The sequence below is a fragment of the Cherax quadricarinatus genome, chromosome 59, assembly GCF_038502225.1.
Source record: "Cherax quadricarinatus isolate ZL_2023a chromosome 59, ASM3850222v1, whole genome shotgun sequence".
Taxonomy (NCBI): Eukaryota; Metazoa; Arthropoda; class Malacostraca; order Decapoda; family Parastacidae; genus Cherax; species Cherax quadricarinatus.
Window position 1 is genome coordinate 5,497,170 of NC_091350.1, and position 25,458 is coordinate 5,522,627.

At 40.1% G+C, this 25,458-nt stretch overlaps 1 protein-coding gene across 3 annotated transcripts in view; it reads right to left on the minus strand.

Annotated features, from left to right (window-relative positions):
* Positions 1 to 13,574, minus strand: part of eIF2Bgamma (eukaryotic translation initiation factor 2B subunit gamma) — a 17,867-nt gene extending 4,293 nt beyond the window's left edge. The window contains exons 1-8 of one of the 3 annotated variants that reach the window (XM_053791084.2): positions 13,556 to 13,574; positions 10,868 to 11,038; positions 10,095 to 10,249; positions 7,685 to 7,859; positions 3,616 to 3,811; positions 2,959 to 3,065; positions 1,305 to 1,489; positions 591 to 674 (exon numbers count right to left, since the gene is read on the minus strand). In XM_053791084.2, the coding sequence (XP_053647059.2) occupies positions 591 to 674; positions 1,305 to 1,489; positions 2,959 to 3,065; positions 3,616 to 3,811; positions 7,685 to 7,859; positions 10,095 to 10,249; positions 10,868 to 11,021 (1,056 nt within the window). In that variant the 5' untranslated portion in view covers positions 11,022 to 11,038; positions 13,556 to 13,574. Of the gene's footprint in view, positions 1 to 590; positions 675 to 1,304; positions 1,490 to 2,958; positions 3,066 to 3,615; positions 3,812 to 7,684; positions 7,860 to 10,094; positions 10,250 to 10,867; positions 11,039 to 13,422 lie in introns of all 3 variants that reach the window. The other 2 variants (XM_053791085.2, XM_053791086.2) reach the window with 2 other exon arrangements.
* Between the last annotated feature and the right edge of the window lie 11,884 nt (positions 13,575 to 25,458).

The following is a 25,458-nucleotide window of genomic DNA, read 5'->3' on the forward strand; positions in this document are numbered from 1 at the left end:
TGTTGTGTATCTTTATATGTGTATGCTTCTAAACTGTTGTATCCTGAGCACCTCTGCAAAAACAGTGATAATGTGCGAGTGTGGTGAAAGTGTTGAATGATGATGAAAGTATTTTCTTTTTGGGGATTTTCTTTCTTTTTTGGGTCACCCTGCCTCGGTGGGAGACTGCCGACTTGTTGTAAAAAAAAAAAAAAAAAAAAAAAAAAATCTGGTATATTAAAAAATCTCATTAAAAGCAAACTGTTATCTAAAATAAGCTAACTCCTTACCTCTTGTTTCCATACCTAAATGACTGTTAGCACTTGTACTCAGTTTAGTAAATTCATGGAAGAAGTGCTAAACCCATAAGGGTCATACAGAGCCTAGGGAAATAGGAGGCAATCAGGTTTGATCCAATTCCTCTGATCACAAGCCCCTCAAAAGGATTGAGGAGTCTACAATTCAAAATATATCGTACACTAAATACATTAAAAAATTTAATGTACAGTATCTCATTATACAATGCATGTTTTATTAGATAATTTTTTATAATCTACATCACCTCATATACTATCAGGTTACTCTGTACAGTGAAATATTCTGAAACTCACTTGAGCTCTCTCCTGGATATCTGCAGATGGATGTTTGATGCTCCATGTTGAGTTTGGGTAAACTTCCTCAAACAGGGAGTGCATCTAGCAAAGAAACTTGAGAATTATGGTACAGTAGCTATTTATGCACAGTAGTGTTTATACACAGAAACTGAGTAATTATAAATGTGGGGATGGAGGCAGAAATGAACAATATTGGCAATGTCATGACTGGTAGCGAGAGATATATGAGTAGTTCACACTTGCTCTACTTCTTAAGCCCCATTTTGCGAATTATAATTAATAATTTGTTTAATTCAACTTGCATCATTGTATTTATTCAATAACTGAAATGTTTCTGCTTAGTTTTCATCTTGTCTTAGCCTCACACATTTTCACAATTATGCATCAATGTACAGTACTAAATTTTATATATCTATGCACAGTGCTACTTTTTAAATAAATTAAATTCTGCATGAAGGATATGAATGTGGTGTTAGGAGTGAGCTGACTATCACTATACTATTATATAAGTGAGAGTCATAAGTACAGTACATTATGCTTAGCAAAAATAAGTGATTGCAAGATATTATAAAGCAGCAAAGATGTAGATATACATCAACCACAATGTCCGACAAGGATTTTTTGTGCCAGTAAATGGCCTTATAAAGTTCCTCTAATGTTATACAAGGCAAGAGATCTCTAGCAAACCTCACCAGAGATCTGCTGACTGACCCTTCTATTAAGTTCCCAATATGAGTTGAGGGTGTTTGCCCTGACACAGCAGCCTTGATAATGATAGACATAACACACTCTAGAGTCTAGCTGGCAGGAATTATGGTGTCTTGACAATACCACACTGCTGTTGTATTTTCTCACCAAATCATCATATTCTTCCTTTTCCATTACATCATGGATATCTGGAAAAAATAAAAGTTTGTTAAAAATGCACACAATTGAGTCCCATATTTCATGGAAATTAGTTCTAAGAGATGTCTTGGTTGGATGGGTATATGCCACTCCATTACAGATTATATACACGAACTTCCAAACCCAGAAATCTTCCTCCGTAAGCCATGTGTGTCGTGGGAGGTGACTAAAATGCCGGGAGCAAGGAGCTAGAAACCCCTTTTCCTATATACATTACTAAATTTAAAAAGAGAAACTTTTGTTTTCCTTTTTTAGGTCACCCAGCCCCGGTGGGATATGGCTGGTTCGTTGAAAAAAAAAAATTCCAAATCTTGTTCAAGATACTTAAGCAAAATCTTTCTTGTTTCAATGCACCAGCCATATCCCACCGAGGCAGGGTGGCCCAAAAAGAAAAACAAAAGTTTCTCTATAAATTTAGTAATGTATACAGGAGAAGGGGTTACTAGGCCCTTGCTCCCAGCATTTTAGTCGCCTCTTACGACACGCATGGCTTACGGAGGAAGAATTCTGTTCCACTTCCCCATGGAGATAAGAGGAAATAAAGAAGAAAAAGAACTAGTAAGAAAAGAGAAGAAATCCCAGAAGGGTGTGTGTATATATATATACTTGTACATGCATGTGTAGTGTGACCTAAGCGTAAATAGAAGTAGCAAGGCATGCCTGAAATCTTGCATGTTTATGAGACAGAAAAAAGACATCAGCCAATCTAACAATGTATAAGAAAAATTAAAAACATATATTAGTTAATTTGAAAAAAAAATCATTACTCTGAATTTTTAGAGAAATATTTAGAATAGGTAATTTTTAACAGTTCCATAATTAGAGTAGAAAAAAGACACTACAAAGGAGCAGTCCTAGTCTATAAAGTTACATTTCATTACCTGGGCTAATCATAGATAATCAAGAACTGATGGTGCATTTATGAATATACAGGCAGGCCCCACTTTACAGCACTCTGCTTTACAGCGTTTTGCTAATATGTACAGCAGCTTTCAATTATATCCATTCTCATTTATTCAGACTTCCTACAATAAATATATTCACCACTCACTATGAGCTGAGGATGAAAATATTTTAAGGTAAGTAATGTGTGCACTGTATATGCATTTTTTAGGCCTAGTTCTATTGCTATGATGCATTTTACACTTTACAGCGGAAGTCCGGAACCTAACCTGCTGTATAAGCAGAGCCCAAATGTATATATATAATGTATTTATGTATGTCTTCCAAGGATAAGTAGAAAAAGAATCCTTCCTAAATTGCCAACTAAACTGCTGGGAGCAAGGCACTAGTAACCTTCTCCTGTAAAAATTACTAAATGTAGAAAGAAGAAAAACTTTTGTTTCTTCTTTTTCAGGTCACCCTGCCTTGGTGGGAGATGGCCAGTGTATTAAAAAAATATATACAATATGTACAGTAATGTATTTATGTATGTACATACGTACATGACGTCACTGACCTAGTTTCCTATCACTGCGGTCCTTGGTGGGTTCCTTCATGAATTGCCGGGAGATAATGTGAGGGAGGATCTCTGCCTTGAGTGAGCCCATGTCTCCACAAGATGATCTGTAACAATAATATATATATGTGACAACATTACATTAATATTTGTGCAAGTTAACCTGGCTTCTGGCATGGACAAAACAAGAATCAATGGCATTCACTATTGCAACACTTTGTAAAAAGATCAGATGTCAGGAAGAAAGCACAACTCAACCTAACATCATACTTCCTCATATCATTCTTATGTCTTCATATTTTTCCTTCACAAATTCTTCCATGACAAGCATCCAGCATATTCACTAAGTTGTATCAAAATCTGCCAAGACAAACACTTTAGATTCAAAACTGTTATCTTGCCTTTAATCTTCATATGCAAGAACATACTGGTAATCTTAATGATTATATCTGATTTATTTTCATAAAAATTAACATACTCTTGTTTAAATTTTAAGTGTCTACAATTAATGTACAATATTCTGTACTAGTACCTAAGACATGCACAACTAACTTAAAAAATTATTCAACTTTATCAGCAACTAATAAATTATAAACATTATAATCAGAACAGCCATGAAAATATTTTTTTAGCCAAATGTAGAAAGAAGATTCATACTCTTTACTGAGGATATATTCAACAAGCCATCGCTTCATGATGTAGAGGTGAGCATCAACCACAGATGTTGATACATCAAGGGAAGTGGCACTCTTCAAAACACGATTATGCAGGGTTATAACTTCATCATAGTCACCCCCAGCTACAGCATACATCAGCCGCCCAGTCCCACTCTCCGTACAAATGACATCACTATCTGTCAAAAGGAGTGACGGTGTACTTAAAATAAATTATGAAAAGGGTAATCTCCAATCCTAATACTTAATTATTCTAATTATCCAAAGAGTTAACTCTGCTACAGTGTACACTCTCCTGACCTTTGGTTCATATGTACATGCAAGTGTGCATGTGAGGAAGCTGGGAGTAAAAATGGGGATCTGGTACTATGTCAGACGTGTGATTTTATGTAAATGTTGTAGAAAACTGAAAATGAAGAATTGGACATTTTTGCAACATTCCCAAATGTTGGAAAAGTGTCTAATTCTTCAATGTGATTTTCAACGACAGCACAAAATTCCAGACAGACCAGAGATGAAGGTAGATGGAGGGTGACAAAGTTAGAGATATGAACATCTAGGTCATGGTTGAATGTGTGTAAGCAGTTGGATGTTAGTAGTAACAAAACTGTGTTATGGAGAGCAGCCAAGTACTGTGATTTTGTGTATCATTAATCTAGTGACCATAGAGAGAAATGTTAAAAGCAGGGGGAAATATAGTGTTGGAGTGGTTGGTATTTTTGTTTAATAAATGTATGAAAGAGGGAAAGGTACCTAGGGATTGGCAGAGAGCATGTATAATTCCTTTATATAAAGGGAAGGGGGACAAAAGAGACTGTAAAAATTATAGAGGAATAAGTTTACTGAGTATACCAGGAAAAGTGCATGGTAGGGTTATTATTGAAAGAATTAGAGGCAAGACAGAATGTAGGATTGTGGATGAGCAAGGAGGTTTTAGAGTGGATAGGGGATGTGTAGATCAAGTGTTTACATTGAAGCATTGAAGTGAACAGTATTTAGATAAAGGCATTGAAGTGAACAGTATTTAGATACAGGTAGGGAAGTTTTCATTGCATTTTTGGATTTAGAAAAGGCATATGACAGAGTGGATAGGGGAACGATGTGGCAGATGTTGCAAGTACAGTGGACCCCCGGTTAACGATATTTTTTCACTCCAGAAGTATGTTCAGGTGCCAGTACTGACCGAATTTGTTCCCATAAGAAATATTGTGAAGTAGATTAGTCCATTTCAGACCCCCAAACATACACGTACAAATGCACTTACATAAATACACTTACATAATTGGTCGCATTCGGAGGTAATCGTTATGCGGGGGTCCACTGTATATGGAATAGGTAGTAAGTTACTAAATGCTGCAAAGAGTTTTTATGAGGATAGTGAGGCTTAGGTTAGGGTGTGTAGAAGAGAGGGAGAATACTTCCTGGTAAAGGTGGGTCTTAGACAGGGATGTGTAATGTCACCATGGTTGTTTAATATATTTATAGATGGGGTTGTAAAAGAAGTAAATGCTAGGGTGTTGGGGAGAGGGGTGGGATTAAATTATTGGGAATCACATACAAAATGGGAATTGACACAGTTACTTTTTGCTGATGATACTGTGCTTATGGGAGATTCTAAAGAAAAGTTGCAAAGGTCAGTAGACGAGTTTGGGAGTGTGTGTAAAGGTAGAAAGTTGAAAGTGAACATAGAAAAGAGTAAGGTGATGAGGGTATCAAATGATTTAGATAAAGAAAAATTGGATATCAAATTGGAGAGGAGGAGTATGGAAGACGTGAATGTTTTCAGATATTTGGGAGTTGACGTGTTAGCAGAAGGATGTATGAAGGATGAGGTTAACCATAGAACTGATGAAGGAAAAAAGGTGAGTGGTGCATTGAGGTATATGTGGAGACAAAAAACATTATCTATGGAGGCAAAGAAGGGAATGTATGAAAGTATAGTAGTACCAACACTCTTATATGGGTGTGAAGCTTGGGTGGTAAATGCTGCAGCGAGGAGGCGGTGGAGATGTCCTGTCTAAGGGCAATGTGTGGTGTACATATTATGCAGAAAATTCGGAGTGTGGAGTTAATAAAAGTATTAGTCAGAGTTCTGAAGAGGGGTTGTTGAGGTTGTTTGGTCATTTAAAGAGAATGGATCAAAGTAGAATGACATGGAGAGTGTATAAATCTGTAGGGGAAGGAAGGCGGGGTAGGGGTTGTCCTCGAAGAGGTTGGAGGGAGGGGGTAAAGGATGTTTTGTGGGCGAAGGGCTTGGATTTCCAGCAAGCAAGCGTGAGCACGTTAGATAGGAGTGAATGGAGACGAATGGTATTTGGGACCTGACGATCTGTTGGAGTGTGAGCAGGGTAATATTTAGGGAAGGGATTCAGGGAAACCGGTTATTTTTATATAGTCGGACTTGAGTACTGGAAATGGGAAATACAATGCCTGCACTTTAAAGGAGGGGTTTGGGATATTGGCAGTTTGGAGAGATATGTTGTGTATCTTTATACGTATATGCTTCTAAACTGTTGTGTCCTGGGCACCTCTGCAAAAACAGTGATTATGTATGAGTGAGGTGAAAGTGTTGAATGAGGATGAAAGTATTTTCTTTTTGGAGATTTTCTTTCTTTTTGGGTCACCCTGCCTTGGTGGGAGATGGCCAACTTGTTAAAAAAAAAAAAAAAAGAGAGCTGCAAAATACTAGTATGTACTGCAGTGAGATAGAGAGGCATTTCACGTTATGGTTAAATAATGTGAACATTTGGTGCTGTGAGGCAGTGAAAGCCCTGGAATTTTTTGGTGCCCTTGATGAGATCATGCAAAGCTACCCCAGCCTCCATCTAACAGAACACTGTCCCTTGCCCTGTGCTTTACCTCTCCTACAATAAAACACACTGAATACATAGTTTTTAACACACAAAACACTTCCCTCATTTGTTTTCCTGCCCTTTAAATTAGAACAAGCTGTTTTGAAATGAACAAAAAATAAATTTTGTGTATGGTAAACTGTAAATTGAACACTCAATAAACATTCCAGAATACACTGATAACAAAAAATAAAACTAGAAGTCTATGCCACCCCTTGCCACCAGTCAACACTAGGAGGCTGCTTATATAGATGATGCCCAGGAGCACCATTGCTATGAGGGCTCTACTACACCTTGTTTTGGCATGTTATTTTCTGTGAAAACTAAGTGTTTGGGACAAGAGCGGCATCAGTGTCCAATCAAGCTTACTACCCCTCAACATGGGCAAGTAGGTCTTATGTCAGTGCCCTTCTAGTATTCCTGTGTCTACTAATTACCAAATTTAATAAAATGAAAAATGTAATTGTAGGGAAAGTCATTTTCCATTATTATTTGAAGTCAGGATGACATAATTAAGTCCACTAGGTACATAATAAAATAAATGATTAAAATACAAATAACATGCACACAGGAGAAAGAAACTTATGACATTAATGGTCATAAATTTCTTTCTCCTATATGTGGGTTATTTGAGTATTGTTCCAGTCATGGTTAGGTTAGGTAAGGTTCGTCAGGAAACAGGACAAATGTTTCCTGACGCGGGTCTTAGTCAGATGATGACCCGCCTTTGGAGCTTTTGGTCATCTGACCGAGGCCTTCCGCTGGCTTACCGGTCCACCCCTTTAAAAATTATGGTCATTTATAACCTCCAGTCATGGTTGTATCTTTTTGTTCTAAATGGCTAAATAAACATAAATATGAAATAAGGAGAGAAAACAACATAAAGACACAGTAAGGCTTTTGCTGTGATCCAAGGAAGATCCCATTATACTCCTGTATAAAAAATGCATATTATCTACTTTATTAATGTCAGTAATCCCATCTAAGTCAGGTTTTATAATCTATGGAAATAAATGATATGTTTGATAATGTTGTGAGACTTATTTGTAAGCTATATACCCAAGGTATAAAATGTCAAACAAAAAATAATGTATTATACAACATAATTTTCAACCAGGTTCTAATGATGCCGGATTAGTGATGGTTGATCTATAGTAAACTGCAGTGACAAAACTTAGCTGGGTGAAGAGCATGGCTTACTAAATGTAGGTTTAGTTTTAGGTCCCGGAGGTGTTGCCTTAGTGAACTCTGGCTGATTGTTGGCCGTGAGCATGGTAAGGGCAGCACCACTTGATCGATGGCGATCCATGATTTGTTGAAGTTTAACATCAGTCACCAAGTCACTTGATACAATCACAACATCATCAATGCTCCACTACAAATAGTGAAAATGTTAGCATTGAGAAAATTTATTAAAATCAGCAGATTTAAATAATAATAATAATAATAATAATAAGAAGAGGGGGTAAAGGAGGTTTTGTGGGCTAGGAGCTTGGATTTCCAGCAAGCGTGCATGAGCATGTAAGATAGGAGTGAATGGAGGCGAATGATACTTGGGACCTGACGATCTGTTGGAGTGTGAGCAGGGTAATATTTAGTGAAGGGATTCAGGGAAACTGGTTATGTTCATATAGTCGGACTTGAGTCCTGGAAATGGGAAGTACAATGCCTGCACTTTAAAGGAGGGGTTTGGGATATTGGCAGTTTGGAGGGATATGTTGTGTATCATTATATGTATATGCTTCTAAGCTGTTGTATTCTGAGCACCTCTGCAAAAGCAGTGATAATGTGTGAGTGTGGTGAAAGTGTTGAATGATGATGAAAGTATTTTCTTTTTGGGGATTTTCTTTCTTTTTTGGGTCACCCTGCCTCGGTGGGAGACGGCCGACTTGTTGAAAAAAAAAAAATTAATAATAACAACAACAACAACAACAATAATAATAATAATTATTATTATTATTATTATAATCAAGGGGGAAGCGCTAAACCCGGAGGATTATACAGCGCCTGGGGGGGGGATGTGGAAGGCATTCAGGCTTAATTCGGGGAACTGGAGCACAGATCCAATTCCCTAAATCAAGAGCCCCTCACCAACATCAAGGAACCTTCCTTGAGGGGCCAATAATAATAATAATAATAATAATAATAATAAAAATAATAATAACATACATGGTTATCAATGGATATGAAAGCATAAAAGATTTTTTTTTTTTTTTTATATTGTACCTTCAACAGGGATAGCAAGAGGCCACAGACATAAACTAAGAAAAATTGAGTAAATGAGATACATACAATGGAACCTTGGTTTTCATTTGCCCTGGTTTTCAATGACTTTTTTCGTCAAAATTTTGTCCCAGTTTCCGTTCATCACCTTGGTTTTTATCGGTCTGCTGTACCGAACATGCCCGCCTGCCTGCGCCCACACAAAGCATCCCACACATTCTGAGTCAGTCTGGCTTTGTTTCTTGTCGAGTGAGCATTACCCTGTGAGTTCATCCGAAACATTTTGTAATAATCCATTGTTTTTTGTGCTTGTTTACTGAGTGTGATTGCTAAATAAGCCACCATGGAGCCAAAGAAAGTTCTGAGTGCCAGCCCTTTGATAAAGAAGGCAAGAAATTGTGGCCAGAATGTGTCCATGAGAAGGATTTGAGGCTCACTCTGATAATCCTATGCCTTTGTGAAATCTATTGTGGCTTTGGGGAAGTCCATGGGGTTGGATGTGAGTGGCCAGGATGTGGAAGAGTTGGTGGATGACCACAGGGAAGAGCTAACCACTGAAGAGCTGCAACACCTTCAACTGGAACAGCAACAGATCATAGCTGAGGAAATTGCTTCAGAGGAGGAGGAAGTGAGAAGGGAGAATGTGCCTTCTTCAGTGATTAAGGACATGTGTGCAAAGTGGAGTGAGTTACAAAGTTTTGTGGAGAAATATCACCCCAAGCAAAGCTGTTGCAAGCCATGTCTGCAACATGTTCATTGACAATGCCTTGTCCCATTTTAGGCAAACCTTAAAGAGATGCCAGAAACAGACCTCTCTGAACAGATTTTTTGTGTAACAGGGGTCCAGTGCCAGTAAAAGACAAAGAAAGGAAGTAACCCAGGATAGGGACTTGATATCCGGAGTCCTTATGGAGGGGGAGTTCCCTTCCAACCAATAACCTCTCCTCCTCCCTCTCCCCTCCTCGTGTCTTCCATACGCCAACAAGAGTCTTCAATAAACGTAAAAGTGATGTTAAATGTTCATTTATCCATTTCATTAGTCCTTTACATATATTTCTCACTGTTTTCTGTATGTAAAACTATAGTTATTATCTATAAAATGTATTTTTTGTTAATACTTTTGGGTGTCTGGAATGGATTAATTGGATTTACATTACATGTATTTCTTATGGAAAATATTGCCTCAGTTTTCGTCAAATTCGGTTTTCGTCAGACTTTCTGGAACAAATTAATGACAAAAACCGAGGTTCCATTGTACTGTGAAATTTTTCTTTACAAACAGTGGTGAAAGAATGGAATAAAATTATGAGAAGATACAGTAATCCTGATAATGGCAACAACCAATGGGAATAAGTAACAATTATGTAATTAGAATACTACTGCAAACCTTAATCTTTGATGCCACATGTCTGAGGGAGTCAGCAGTGCCTGGGTCATGAGAGGTGTTAACGGAAGCTATGTCCAGGTTGAGCTTGAGATTGTACTGTTCTACCACCTTGCTCATCCTTTGTTCCTCTCCCTCACTCACCACCACTGTTACATCTGCAGTAAGAAATTAGCAATACCACATTCAAAATATTACTACGAATATAACCAATTCTATTTTGACATGTTGGGAAACAGACAACTATTCCTCACAAGATATGTACACAAAAGTATTTTACAATCTATAACTCACAATTATCCACTGATTCACAGTAACTGACTGAACTAGCTGTTCCTATCTACACAATAACATGTGCTGAATTTCTTTTTCACTGTATAATCTATCATTTACTCACCTGAGCCTTGTGGGCTTTTTCCACCGTCAGATTCAGATTCAGATTCAGATTATTTATTTCAGCATGATACAAAATTTGTACAGAGATGGGTGATATTTAGGTGTGGATGCAGAAAGCCCTTCAGTATACAGAGCATTTCCAGTCTATCTATCATCAGATTAAGTGGAAGATGTCTGGAATGGGTTCAGTCCCTTTATTTCTCTATTTTTAACTGCTGCTCCTAGAATGGGTACAGGATGCATAACAAAACTATCAAACAACTTCTGAACAACCATTTGAAATTTCAAAATTATGAATGATTAAAAAAGATGGGAAACTATGATGACAGTTCAGCTCATAAAACTATAAATACTGTAGGTAATAATCCATCCCTACCAACCTGAGAAGCCAGCTTCCTGCAGCAGCTGCAGTGGGTAGCAAACCATGGGGAGCGTGCCCAAAGGCAGCAGGCACTTAGGAGTATGGTTAGTCAATGTGGTCATCCTCATCCCTGGACCTGCTGCTAATACAATAGCTTGGGCTTCTAAATGCATCCTGGAGTGTTATGTACCTGATGGGTAAAGTGATACGGTACTGTAATTCATATTGGAAAATACAAGGGTGCAGCATAGGATGCTTTATCAAGAATAAAAGTTTTTATAAATGGCACTCAGTTATGTGATTTAAGCAGCACTCTAACAGGATGCCTGTCAATAAATGGCAGAATACCTGAGAATTTCAGTAACAACTTTGCATCAACCTTGGCTTAAGAGTCACAGTCATCCACCTCATCCCAAGAACTACAGTCATCCACCTCATCCCAAGAACTAGTCATCCACTTCATCCCAAAAACTAGTCATCCACATCACCCCAAGAACTACAGTCATCCACCTTATACTAAGAACTACAATCATCCACCTCATACCAAGAACTACAGTCATCCACCTCATCCCAAGTCACAGTCATCCACCTCATCTCAAGAACTACAATCATCCACCTCATCCCAAAAACCACAGTCATCCACCTCATACTAAGAATTAGTCATCCACCTCATACTAAGAATTAGTCATCCACCTCATACTAAGAACTACAGTCATCCACCTCATCCCAAGAGCCACAGTCATCCACCTCATTCCAAGAGCCACAGTTATCCATCTCATACCAAGAGCCACAGCCATTCACCTCATCCCTAGAACAACAGTCATCCACCTCAACCAAGAAGGGTCACACCGCCCATTTTCAATTATGTCAAGATCAACATGCATAAGTAACTAGAACTTAAGGTAAGAAAAACTGTTACATGTATTTTTGTTTGATTGTCTAAACCTCATTGCATCCAATAAGGCCTAGTATAACTACCTCAACACTCTCCACTTCTAGGTCAACATGTAATGACATCTACAACATAAGGTATCAAAAGCTTTATTATTTTTGACAAATGAAGACATTTAATAAACTGGTTTTACTTGCTGGAAGTGTAAGGAACATAATCCCTTATGTTCTTAACTTAACACATTGCAAATTTATGTACAGCATCAATTTCGAAAACTTAACATGCACAATGTATTAGTTTATTGTACAAGAAATTTTAACGAAAATGGTACCACCTCTGTAATTCATGCAGATGACATTTTAGCATGCTAACTGTAATTAAATCATAAATTGTGTTGAAACATCACAGACAAAGGGTGGCAATCTGGCTGGATTAGGGGGCTATGGCACTTGTTTTGAAGATACATTATTACATATTTTTATTTGGAGGAGCCTTGAAGAACTGATGGAGATTACGGGAAGACTTAAACCTCTCCTTACCTACTTTGATGCTGCCTTTGGTCACAGAAGCAACATTAAAAGAAAATCCTGTAGAAACAAGTGGACCATGGAGTGGTTATTAGGGATTTCCATATTTTATAAGGATTTTACCATAGTTTAACCAGAGTTCAAATTGATGCTTAGGTAAATCCTGGAAAAATGATCAAATCATCTCACCAGAGCAACACTGCTTGAGATTCCACTACTGAATTAGGTAAATACTGTAACAGACATTTACATCATAGAACTGGGAACTTAACATATGTAATAATGTACTGTAATCTGTGAAATAATAGTAACTATGTAGTTACCCTAAATAAATGTTATCTTACAATTTTATTACTGGATATTTTAAGTCACACAGTTTTCATGCCATGTTTTATTTCAACATCCATTTTGGAAAATCTAGTACAGTACGTGCTGCACAAGTTCACGTAGCAGTCAACAAGTAACTAAGAGGTAAGTCAACTATTGTGGGTCACGTCCTGGAAAAAAATAGTACATAAGAACCCAACAGAAATACGGCAAATTGTTTGACTTAATTAGGTTGGAGAAAATTTTATTTGGAGTATTAACCTGACTGGCTAATAACCCAGAAAAGGCTAAAAAAGCCACATCAATGAACTGACTGGCTTATTTCCATTGGAGTCCTTAAATCCTCTCCCCAAGATGCGACCCATGCCTGTCGACTAACATCAGGGTGCCTACTACTGCTCAGTGAACATTATTATTATCATGGGGGAGTGTTAAACCCATAGGGATTATACAGCACCTGTGGAGGGGTGGGATGAAAGCATTAAACAAGAACAGCAAGTTTAAGATCACATGGCTAATGTTTCCACTCATCTGGGGATCAAGCCTCAGTGTGAGTCAAGTGTTCTGGGTTAAATATAAATAATTACAAAATGTATACGAGTGCTAATAACATCAATGAGTGTTCAAGATCATATCATACTGATAAATTGGTCTTGTGACCTTAATCAGAAGTGATCAAGGTCCCAGGACCAAAGATTTTCTTACAAATATGTTCTAGTGTTTCATTATATATGTTTTCTAACATGTGCACAACAAAATACTATATCAGCTGCAAAAACTACTTAATATTTTACATTATAGTCATGTCACAATTATGGGAAGACTAACCTTACTTTCTTGAAAAAAGGGAAAATGTGTCTTTGTAGGACTATAGGTGAATACAGGTGAGAATTTAGGGAAAAAAAAGTCTTGTTGTTGTTGTTGTTGAGGGCTTTAAGGGCCACCAAATGTAGCAACTTACTCAGCCCAACCTCCTGGGAGTCCGGGAATAAGATAAGATTTCGTTCGGATTTTTAACCCCGGAGGGTTAGCCACCCAGGATAACCCAAGAAAGTCAGTGCGTCATCGAGGACTGTCTAACTTATTTTCATTGGGGTCCTCAATCTTGTCCCCCAGGATGCCACCCACACGAGTCGACTAACACCCAGGTACCTATTTGCTGCTAGGTGAACAGGACAACAGGTGTAAGGAAACGCGTCGAAATGTTTTCACCCGCCGGGAATCGAACCCGGGCCCTTCGTGTGTGAAGCAGGAGCTTTAGCCACCAGGCCACCGGGGTCACCTTCAAATTCAAATTCAAATTTTATTCTCTATAAGGATTACAATGCTGAGTTTACAGAAATTTGGTTATTGTGTGGTTTACATGTAGTAAAATTGTGATTACAGAGTGTACCACTAGAACGCTTAGCATGGCTAGGCATTTCGGGCAGACTTAGTTTTATTCTTAATTGTAAAATATTACAAATTATGAGGTAAGTTGGTATTATGGCTGACTAAATACTAGTTTGTGAGTTTAGCAATGTGAATGCTTTTGTTTTGGCACAGTACATAGTTTCAGTATTGGAGTATTACAGGATTCATTATTTTAAGATTGAGATTAATATTTCTGTTTATGGTCAAATGAGTCAGTGAGTGTAAGTGTGAACCACCAGGTGGTATTCGTGTAGTTAGTTGACAGGGTGTATCAGGGAGATAAGATGTTTTCTAATGCTAGTTTTGAAGGTGATGAATGTGTCTGCAGTTCTAGAGTTCTCAGGTAGGGTATTCCAGATTTTAGGGCCTTTGACATACATTGAATTTTTGTAAAGGTTTAGTCTGACATGGGGAATGTCGTAGAGATGTTTGTGTCTGGTGTTATGCCTGTGGGTTCTGTCACAACTATCAAGAAAGCGTTTTAGGTCAAGGTTGATATTAGAGTTTAAGGCCCTGTAGATGTAGATTGCACAGTAGTAAGTGTGGATGTACTGAACAGGGAGTAAGTTTAGGTTTATGAAGAGTGGGGGGGGGGTGTTGCCAGGGATGGGATTTAGTGATTATTCTTACTGCAGCTTTTTGTTGGGTTATTATTGGCTTTAGGTGTGTTGCTGCAGTTGATCCCCAAGCACAAATAGCATAGGTGAGGTATGGATAAATAAGTGAGTGGTATAGTGTGAGAAGGGCATTTTGCGGCACGTAGTATCGTATCTTGGAGAGGATCCAAACCGTTTTGGATACTTTTTTGGATATATGCTGGATATGGGTGCTGAAATTCAGGTTGTTGTCAAGGTATAAGCCTAGGAATTTGCCCCCATTATTTCTGGTAATTAGTGTTGTCAATCTTAATGTTAATTTGTGCATCTCCTGCTCTGCTACCAAACATAATATAGTAGGTTTTGTCAGTGTTAAGCGTAAGTTTATTGGCTGTCATCCAAGTCGATATTTTGATCAGCTCCTCATACACAGTGGTGTTGAGGGTGGCAAGATTAGGGTGAGAGATGACATAAGTCGTGTCGTCAGCAAAGAGAATGGGTTTCAGGTGTTGGGGTACGTTTGGAAGGTCATTGATGTATATGAGGAAGAGCAGGGGACCAAGGACACTGCCCTGCGGAACTCCAGTATCAAGTGGCCGTGTTGCTGATGCTGTGTCTTTAGTGGTGACATACTGGAGTTTACCTGGAGAGAGTTTCGGGGGTCAACGCCCCCGCGGCCCGGTCCGTGACCAGGCCTCCTGGTGGATCAGCGCCTGATCAACCAGGCTGTTGCTGCTGGCTGCATGCAAACCAACGTACGAGCCACAGCCCGGCTGATCAGGAACTGACTTTAGGTGCTTGTCCAGTGCCAGCTTGAAGACTGCCAGGGGTCTGTTGGTAATCCCCCTTATGTGTGCTGGGAGGCAGTTGAACAGTCTCGGGCCCCTGACACTTATTGTATGGTCTCTTAACGTGCTAGTGACACCCCTGCTTTTCATTGGGGGGATGGTGCATCGTCTGCCAAGTCTTTTGCTTTCGTAGTGAGTGATTTTCGTGTGCAAGTTCGGTACTAGTCCCTCTAGGATTTTCCAGGTGTATATAATCATGTATCTCTCCCTCCTGCGTTCCAGGGAATACAGGTTTAGAAACCTCAAGCGCTCCCAGTAATTGAGGTGTTTTATCTCCGTTATGCGCGCCGTGAAAGTTCTCTGTACATTTTCTAGGTCGGCAATTTCACCTGCCTTGAAAGGTGCTGTTAGAGTGCAGCAATATTCCAGCCTAGATAGAACAAGTGACCTGAAGAGTGTCATCATGGGCTTGGCCTCCCTAGTTTTGAAGGTTCTCATTATCCATCCTGTCATTTTCCTAGCAGATGCGATTGATACAATGTTATGGTCCTTGAAGGTGAGATCCTCCGACATAATCACTCCCAGGTCTTTGACGTTGGTGTTTCGCTCTATTTTGTGGCCAGAATTTGTTTTGTACTCTGATGAAGATTTAATTTCCTCATGTTTACCATATCTGAGTAATTGAAATTTCTCATCGTTGAACTTCATATTGTTTTCTGCAGCCCACTGAAAGATTTGGTTGATGTCCGCCTGGAGCCTTGCAGTGTCTGCAATGGAAGACACTGTCATGCAGATTCGGGTGTCATCTGCAAAGGAAGACACGGTGCTGTGGCTGACATCCTTGTCTATGTCGGATATGAGGATGAGGAACAAGATGGGAGCTAGTACTGTGCCTTGTGGAACAGAGCTTTTCACCGTAGCTGCCTCGGACTTTACTCTGTTGACGACTACTCTCTGTGTTCTGTTAGTGAGGAAATTATAGATCCATCGACCGACTTTTCCTGTTATTCCTTTAGCGCGCATTTTGTGCGCTATTACGCCATGGTCACACTTGTCGAAGGCTTTTGCAAAGTCTGTATATATTACATCTGCATTCTTTTTGCCTTCTAGTGCATTTAGGACCTTGTCGTAGTGATCCAGTAGTTGAGACAGACAGGAGCGACCTGTTCTAAACCCATGTTGCCCTGGGTTGTGTAACTGATGGGTTTCTAGATGGGTGGTGATCTTGCTTCTTAGGACCCTTTCAAAGATTTTTATGATATGGGATGTTAGTGCTATTGGTCTGTAGTTCTTTGCTGTTGCTTTACTGCCCCCTTTGTGGAGTGGGGCTATGTCTGTTGTTTTTAGTAACTGAGGGACGACCCCCCTGTCCATGCTCCCTCTCCATAGGATGGAAAAGGCTCGTGATATGGGCTTCTTGCAGTTCTTGATGAACACAGAGTTCCATGAGTCTGGCCCTGGGGCAGAGTGCATGGGCATGTCATTTATCGCCTGTTCGAAGTCATTTGGCGTCAGGATAACATCGGATAGGCTTGTGTTAATCAAATTTTGTGGCTCTCTCATAAAAAATTCATTTTGATCTTCGACTCTCAGTCTGGTTAGCGGCTTGCTAAAAACTGAGTCATATTGGGACTTGAGTAGCTCACTCATTTCCTTGCTGTCATCTGTGTAGGACCCATCTTGTTTAAGTAGGGGCCCAATACTGGGCGTTGTTCTCGATTTTGATTTGGCATAGGAGAAGAAATACTTTGGGTTTCTTTCGATTTCATTTATAGCTTTTAGTTCTTCCCGCGATTCCTGACTCCTAAAGGATTCTTTTAGCTTAAGTTCGATGCTTGAGCTAAAAGAATCCTTTAGGAGTCAGGAATCGCGGGAAGAACTATTAGTAATGTAAGATTTGAAATAAGCAAGCGCATGGCCTCTTATACCGTAATGATCAAGTTTGTGGAGTAGGATGTCGTGGTCTACTGTGTCAAAAGCTTTTCTTAGGTCAATAAAAATTCCTAGTAGATATTCCTTATTTTCCAATGCTGTGTAATATGGATAAAGATATAATTCACACAAATGCAGTTAGTTGTGCCTCCTGAGTGGCTAGTTTATTGTGCACTCCCTTTCACAGAGCTTATCCTGAAAGTGGTAGCCCCCCCCCCAAAAAAAAAAACAGGACTACAAAGGTCACAATGGTCTTTGTCAGATCCTACTGACCATTGTTACATCACTAGAAAGAAATATTAGTCATTTCGTATTTTACGATTACTTTACCTAGTTGTTTTACACAGTGCAGTAAGGAATACAATCTCAAAAAATATATGTATCTTACTATCACTTAAAAACAAAAAATGAAACACTGCTCTTAACTGGGTTGCTACCTCTATAAAGACAGCTTGCTCATCTAGTTAATGCAAAATGTGGATACAGCCTCAAGATTTCAGATACCTTATTATTAACAATGAGGTGTTTTGCCATGTCCTGCAAGGTTTGCATGGAGGTGTCTGAATAGTTGGATGTTTGGACACTAAGATAAAATGCACCAGTGTATGACTCTGTCTCTGTCCACACACTTTGCATTTTGTCACTGACATCTCCAAATAGTACTGCTAGGGATACTTATAGCCTAGTCTTAGTCTAGCAGTATCCAATAGCTGACTGATCACAACGTGTTACTAGGATATCAACGTGTCTTTTTCATTTGAGCCTGCGGTTGAAGAGGAGGCCCAAGAACCTTGCTGAAGCTGCACTGGTATCGCATTGTCACCGGATGATAGTGTTATGTGGACAGGAGGGGGGATGGTATAATGAATGAAGACCACTGGGATACTTTTAACAGGGGAAAACTTAAAACCCAACTGCACTGTCCAAAATTGGACTGATTCAAGGGCAAATTGAACCCTCCACTCTGTGATTATTTAAGGCGTCGTACGACGGAAGATGGAAACAATATCATCAATCAAAATGGAAAACAATGTTGAGCTGAGCACACAGCCTTGTGGTACCCCGTTCTCATGGAGAAATATGTCCACGATTATTCTATGTGAGTGGAGGAGGTGGAGAAAGGTCCTATTCGTCAAGAAATTGTCAATGAAACAGGGTAAACTATCTCTTAAACCAAAAGCATAAAGTTTATCCAACAGCACACGGCTCAGTTTGAAAGGGTTCGGGCCAATTCTCAAAAACTTTCTTGAGCTTGACCTTACCTGGAGTTTACAGTACAAACATATCAGAAGGATGCTTGGGGTTAATACACAAATAATTCACACACAGGTGAATGAAACTTATATGACGAAGTTTCAGTCCTACTTGGACCATTAACTAGTCACTTAATAGCTTTAAATGTTCATAAACAGCGTTTAAATTCAGTCTTTGCGTCTCTATGAGCCATGTTTGTGCTCGTGTGTGTGTGTGACCCAGTTAATATTTACACCAATAACTCATTACAGTCGTGACCGGGTGTGGACGTGTGAATGGCTCATTACTTTGTAATTTGTTCATGATTGTAACCATCTATAGACGTGTAGATGATTCATTACATTTGTAACTTGGTCATGATAGTGACCAGATCTACCTAGAGTTCCTTACCTTCGTAACTTGTTCAGCTATCAAAACTTTGGGCCCAGTCCCTGGACCCATTATGTACCTCTGTAATCTTTTGACTACCACCCACAAGATGGGTATGGGCTGCATAATACAGACAATAAACTTACTCTAGGAGCCAATGCAATAGACACAAGGAGAGACTAACAAGAGCAGCATTTGAGTGGAAAAATTATCAGTCTTCGTTGCAGGTTTCAGTAGACTGAGGTCATTTTAGCAATTAATTAGGCAAACCCACAAAAATTACAAAAAAAAAAAAACAATAAGAGGAAAACGCAAGGGTAAAGACCCAGTTACTCTACCTATCAAGATTTTTTTTGACTACATAGAGAATGCAAATATGAAAAATTGTAAGATTTAGCAATTTGGTTGATGTGTCGAACAAAAGATAATGATCACAAAGACTTTTAGATAATACAACCCAATCTTCATGTCTCTGAGGGTTAGTAACCCAGGTGGTGGCGGACCTACATTTTTGGGCCCCTGAAGTTGGAACTGCTACAGAGGGTCCTTCGCAACCCCTTCTCATACAATAGACCCAAAAATTTTAAGCAATGTTGGCTAAAATCGCTTCTGGGGCCCCACCGGGATTAGGGGCCCCTGAAGCTTAAGTTTCATTAGTTTCACAGTAGATCCGTCCTTGAACCCAGGATACCCCAGTGGCATATGTGCAACACTAGGAACCTTTATTGACGAAATGTTTCGTCTGCGATTCATCAGTGGAATGCAGTGATAAAGTACACTGCCGAAGAGTGATTCACGAATTACAGTCCTGATAACCCAATAAAGCCATGTTATCTGACTGGCTTATTTTCATCGGGGTGCTGTAAGCCTATTCCACAGGCTGCCACCCATACCAGTCCTCTAACACCCAGGAACCTACTGTGCATACTGCTAGGTGAAGAGGATAGCGAGGCGAGGCGAAGTATGACCAGAACTTTGGTAAGATGGGGAAGGAAGAAGGATGGGCTAAGATGGAAATATTGGAAAAGGATGAGTGGGGGAGGTGAGGTAATAAAGTGGCCTAACCACTTTGGCACATTTTAATACAAGTGTGTCCCATAGCTCGATCGCTAGCGCCCTCAGTTCACACACTGAGGTCCCAAGTTCGAATCTCCGGTACAGCTGGAATAAGTAAGCTTATTCATGTATACATAAATACAGTTAACTACATAGATTATCATACATAGCAGTATATGTGTAGAGAACCTGGGATAACCCAAAAAAGTCAGTGACTTATTTCCATTGAGACTGCAATGGACGTATTTCCATAAGACACCTCCTGTCCCTATTCCCCTGGGTGTTAGTCGACTGGTGTGAGTCGCATCCTGAATTTGCCCGAAATGCTCTGCAGTTCATCAAGAACTGCAAGAAGCCCCTATCACGAACCTTTACCATCCTATGGAGAGGGAGCATGGACACGGGGGTCGTCCCACAGTTACTAAAAACAACAGACATAGCCCCACTCCACAAAGGGGGCAGTAAAGCAACAGCAAAGAACTACAGACCGATAGCACTAACATCCCATATCATAAAAATCTTTGAAAGGGTCTTAAGAAGCAAGATCACCACCCATCTAGAAACCCATCAGTTACACAACCCAGGGCAACATGAGTTTAGAACAGGTCGCTCCTGTCTGTCTCAACTATTGGATCACTACGACTAGGTCCTAGATGCACTAGAAGACAAAAAGAATGCAGATGTAATATATACAGACTTTGCAAAAGCCTTCGACAAGTGTGACCATGGCGTAATAGCGCACAAAATGCGTGCTAAAGGAATAACAGGAAAAGTCGGTCGATGGATCTATAATTTCCTCACTAACAGAACACAGAGAGTAGTAGTCAACAGAGTAAAGTCCGAGGCAGCTACGGTGAAAAGCTCTGTTCCACAAGGCACAGTACTTGCTCCCATCTTGTTCCTCATCCTCATATCTGACATAGACAAGGATGTCAGTCACAGCACCGTGTCTTCCTTTGCAGATGACACCCGAATCTGCATGACAGTGTCTTCCATTGCAGACACTGCAAGGCTCTAGGCGGACATCAACCAAATCTCTCAGTGGGCTGCAGAAAACAATATGAAGTTCAACGATGAGAAATTTCAATTACTCTGATATGGTAAACACGAGGAAACTAAATCTTCATCAGAGTACAAAACAAATTCTGGCCACAAAATAGAGCGAAACACCAACGTCAAAGACCTGGGAGTGATCATGTCGGAGGATCTCACCTTCAAGGACCATAACATTGTATCAATCGCATCTGCTAGAAAAATGACAGGATGGATAATGAGAACCTTCAAAACTAGGGAGGCCAAGCCCATGATGACACTCTTCAGGTCACTTGTTCTATCTAGGCTGGAATATTGCTGCACACTAACATCACCTTTCAAGGCAGGTGAAATTGCTGACCTAGAAAATGTACAGAGAACCTTCACGGCACGCATAACGGAGATAAAACACCTCAATTACTGGGAGTGCTTGAAGTTCCTGAACCTGTATTCCCTGGAACGTAGGCGGGAGAGATACATGATTATATACACCTGGAAAATCCTAGAGGGACTAGTACCGAACTTGCACACGAAAATCACTCACTACGAAAGCAAAAGACTTGGCAGACGATGCAACATCCCCCCCAATGAAAAGCAGGGGTGTCACTAGCACGTTAAGAGACCATACAATAAGTGTCAGGGGCCCGAGACTGTTCAACTGCCTCCCAGCATACATAAGGGGGATTACCAACAGACCCCTGGCAGTCTTCAAGCTGGCACTGGACAAGCACCTAAAGTCGGTTCCTGACCAGCCGGGCTGTGGCTCGTACGTTGGTTTGCGTGCAGCCAGCAGTAACAGCCTGGTTGATCAGGCTCTGATCCACCAGGAGGCCTGGTCACAGACCGGGCCGCGGGGGCGTTGACCCCCGGAACTCTCTCCAGGTAAAACTCCAGGTAATGTCATTGATGTCAGCTAGGCCTGTATACATTGTACATGTACTTGTAGAAATAAAGATATTATTATTATTATTATTATTATTATTATTATTATTATTACTATTATTAGTAGTAGTATTATTATTATTGCTCATGAAGTGTCCGGGGCCCAAGACTGTTCGATTGCCTCCCAGCATACATAAGGGGGATTACCAATAGACCCCTGACTGTCTTCAAGAAGCCACTGGACAGGCACCTAAAGTTAGTACCTGACCAGCCGGTGTGGAAAATTGCATTTAGCTGAATGTATCATTATATACATAACAGTAAATGAACATAGATAATTATTATTTATCAGTTAGACAAGTAGGAATTTGGGACACCTAGGTCGCAAAAAATGTTCCCCTTCAACACCTTCCACTGTCATATCCGCAAGTTGCTCTGGACCTATTAATTAAATGAAATATACATCACCAGGAATGCTGGTAAATATATAAATTTGTGGACTGTATATTAAAATTAAAAAAGGATTATAGTATATACACACATTTATATAACAGAAGGAGAATATGTCTTAATCATAACACTCACCAATTTGACTGCAGATTAATGTGTATCATACTCAGAAAACCTCACTGTCTATCTATGAAAATAACACTGGCCAGGTTACTACATAAGACTTATCTGAGGTTCCTGGAGCTGTCTTGTCTAGTCGCCTGATATCTCAAGTTATGCAGGAATGCACATCCAACAATTTCGCCAACAATTTAACCTCTAGAGCACGAAAATTCTTCACATTATTAATTAACGTCTTACTCCATTCAAACAAAATGGCGACTCACTCCCCCAGCCGCAGGTTTCCCATTTTCGATATCATACTTCTTTTAAAAATACAATATAGGGCATCTATTTACCTATAAATTACCGTATTTCCGGAAAATATATACACAGCCGAGGTGTGGTTGGTACTTCAGTTAGTGTGTGGACAGCAGTAACAGCCTGGTTTATCAGACCCTGAACCACCATGAGGCCTGGTCTCAGACCGAGCCGCGGGGGCGTTGACCCGAAACATTCATGTATACCCTGCTACCCATCAGCTGCACACAGTTATACCAGCTGGATAGCATCTGCTAGGAAACTTATTCAACGTTTTCACTCGTCTGGGGATGGAGTCACAGTCCTTTATTATCTGAAGTAGCTACCAGCTGAGCTGAGAGACTATACCTGGAGGATATTGTCCCTTAGCCTCGAGAAGTAAGCGAAATGTCTAGTTTAGTTAGTTTAATATATTTATTATGCACCCCATACCCATCCTGTGAGCGGTAGTCAAAAGATTACAGAAGTACAAAACTGGTCCAGGGACTGGACTCCAAAGTTTTGATAGCTGAACAAGTTACAAAGGTAATGAACTATATCTGGTCACAGTCATGACCAAATTACAAAGGTAATGAGCTCCAGGTAGAGCTGGTCACAATCATGACAAGTTACAAATGTAATGAGTTCCAGGTAGAGCTGGTCACAATCATGACAAGTTACAAAGGTAATGAGCTTCAGGTAGAGCTGGTCACAATCATGACAAGTTACAAATGTAATGACTTCCAGGTAGAGCTGGTCACAATCATGACAAGTTACAAAGGTAACGAGTTCCAGGTAGAGCTGGTCACAATCATGACAAGTTACAAATGTAATGACTTCCAGGTAGAGCTGGTCACAATCATGACAAGTTACAAAGGTAATGAGCTTCAGGTAGAGCTGGTCACAATCATGACAAGTTACAAAGGTAATGAGTTCCAGGTACAGCTGGTCACAATCATGACAAGTTACAAAGGTAATGAGTTCCAGGTAGAGCTGGTCACAATCATGACAAGGTACAAAGGTAATGAGTTCCAGGTAGAGCTGGTCACAATCATGACAAGTTACAAAGGTAATGAGTTCCAGGTACAGCTGGTCACAATCATGACAAGTTACAAAGGTAATGAGTTCCAGGTAGAGCTGGTCACAATCATGACAGGTTACAAAGGTAATGAATCATAAACACGTCCATACATTGTTACAGTCATGAACAAATTACAGAGTAATGAGCAATTAACAAAGACTCTAGGGAATGCATCATTGCCCCAACAATAGATGTTGCTAGGTGCCTGTCCCTCCTCGGCAGGACAGTCAGACAGCCGGTTGTGCCAGGATCTGCTGCTTGCAGGAGCACCAACGCCCTCCCCAAGAGGTTAGCGACCCTTGCAGTGAAACTTTAGTTTCATTATGTCTTTGGCTTGTGAAGGCGTTCATACAATCACCAGAAGATCACCAATAGCTCACCTAATCATCAATACTGAAGGAAGAGAATATCACAGAACCCGTCGCATGAATAAAAATGCTGGCATTATCAGGATGAATATCACGGAGTGGAAGGCTTAGACTTATATGCCTAAGCCATAGGCCTCTACACAGAGGGTTTGTCTCCAGGAGCCCTAAAAAAAATCATCAAAGATGAAGATGCAAATTATAAAAGTTCGTTATGTTAGAGCCGATTGGGTTGAGTTATGTCAAACGGATTCCTGGTGAAGCAACTCTACGCTTTGTCAGATCACGTCCACTAAAGGCTACCGTGTTTGGCAAAGCCTGCAACACAGTAACCTCAGGACTGCCACAGAGTTTCTGCAATAATTGTAGCTTATGGACACTGCTAGTTAGTCCTCACTCAAGACTGTAAGAGAGGCAGGTCCTTGGAGACCCCAGTGGAAATCACTCGTCACTTTTTTTTTTTTTTTTTTGGGGGGGGGGGTATTCTAGGTAATTTACATATATGTTACTATGCATGATAATTGTACGAATGTGTACCTGTACCCTAGTGGAAATAAATCGAAGACCCCAATGGAAATAAGTCACTTTGTCTGATTTTTTTTTTTTTGGGTTATCCTAGGTATCTACACATACGCTGCTATGTATGATAATTTATTTAACTATATTTATGTATACTTGTACCTGAATAAACTTAGTTTTTTACCTAAATAAACTTACTACCTGGAGTTTACCTGGAGAGAGTTCCGGGGGTCAACGCCCCCGAGGCCCGGTCTGTGACCAGGCCTCCTGGTGGATCAGAGCCTGATCAACCAGGCTGTTGCTGCTGGCTGCACGCAAACCAACGTACGAGCCACAGCCCGGCTGGCCAGGAACCGACTTTAGGTGCTTGTCCAGTGCCAGCTTGAAGACTGCCAGGGGTCTGTTGGTAATCCCCCTTATGTGTGCTGGGAGGCAGTTGAACAGTCTCGGGCCCCTGACACTTATTGTATGGTCTCTTAACGTGCTAGTGACACCCCTGCTTTTCATTGGGGGGATGGTGCATCGTCTGCCAAGTCTTTTGCTTTCGTAGTGAGTGATTTTCGTGTGCAAGTTCGGTACTAGTCCCTCTAGGATTTTTCAGATGTATATAATCCTGGAAAATCCTGGAGGGACTAGTACCGACACTACTATTACTATCATTCTTTTGGCGGTAAAAAAAATACTGATCCACATTTATGAAAACAAATAAGACATATTAATAATCAAAA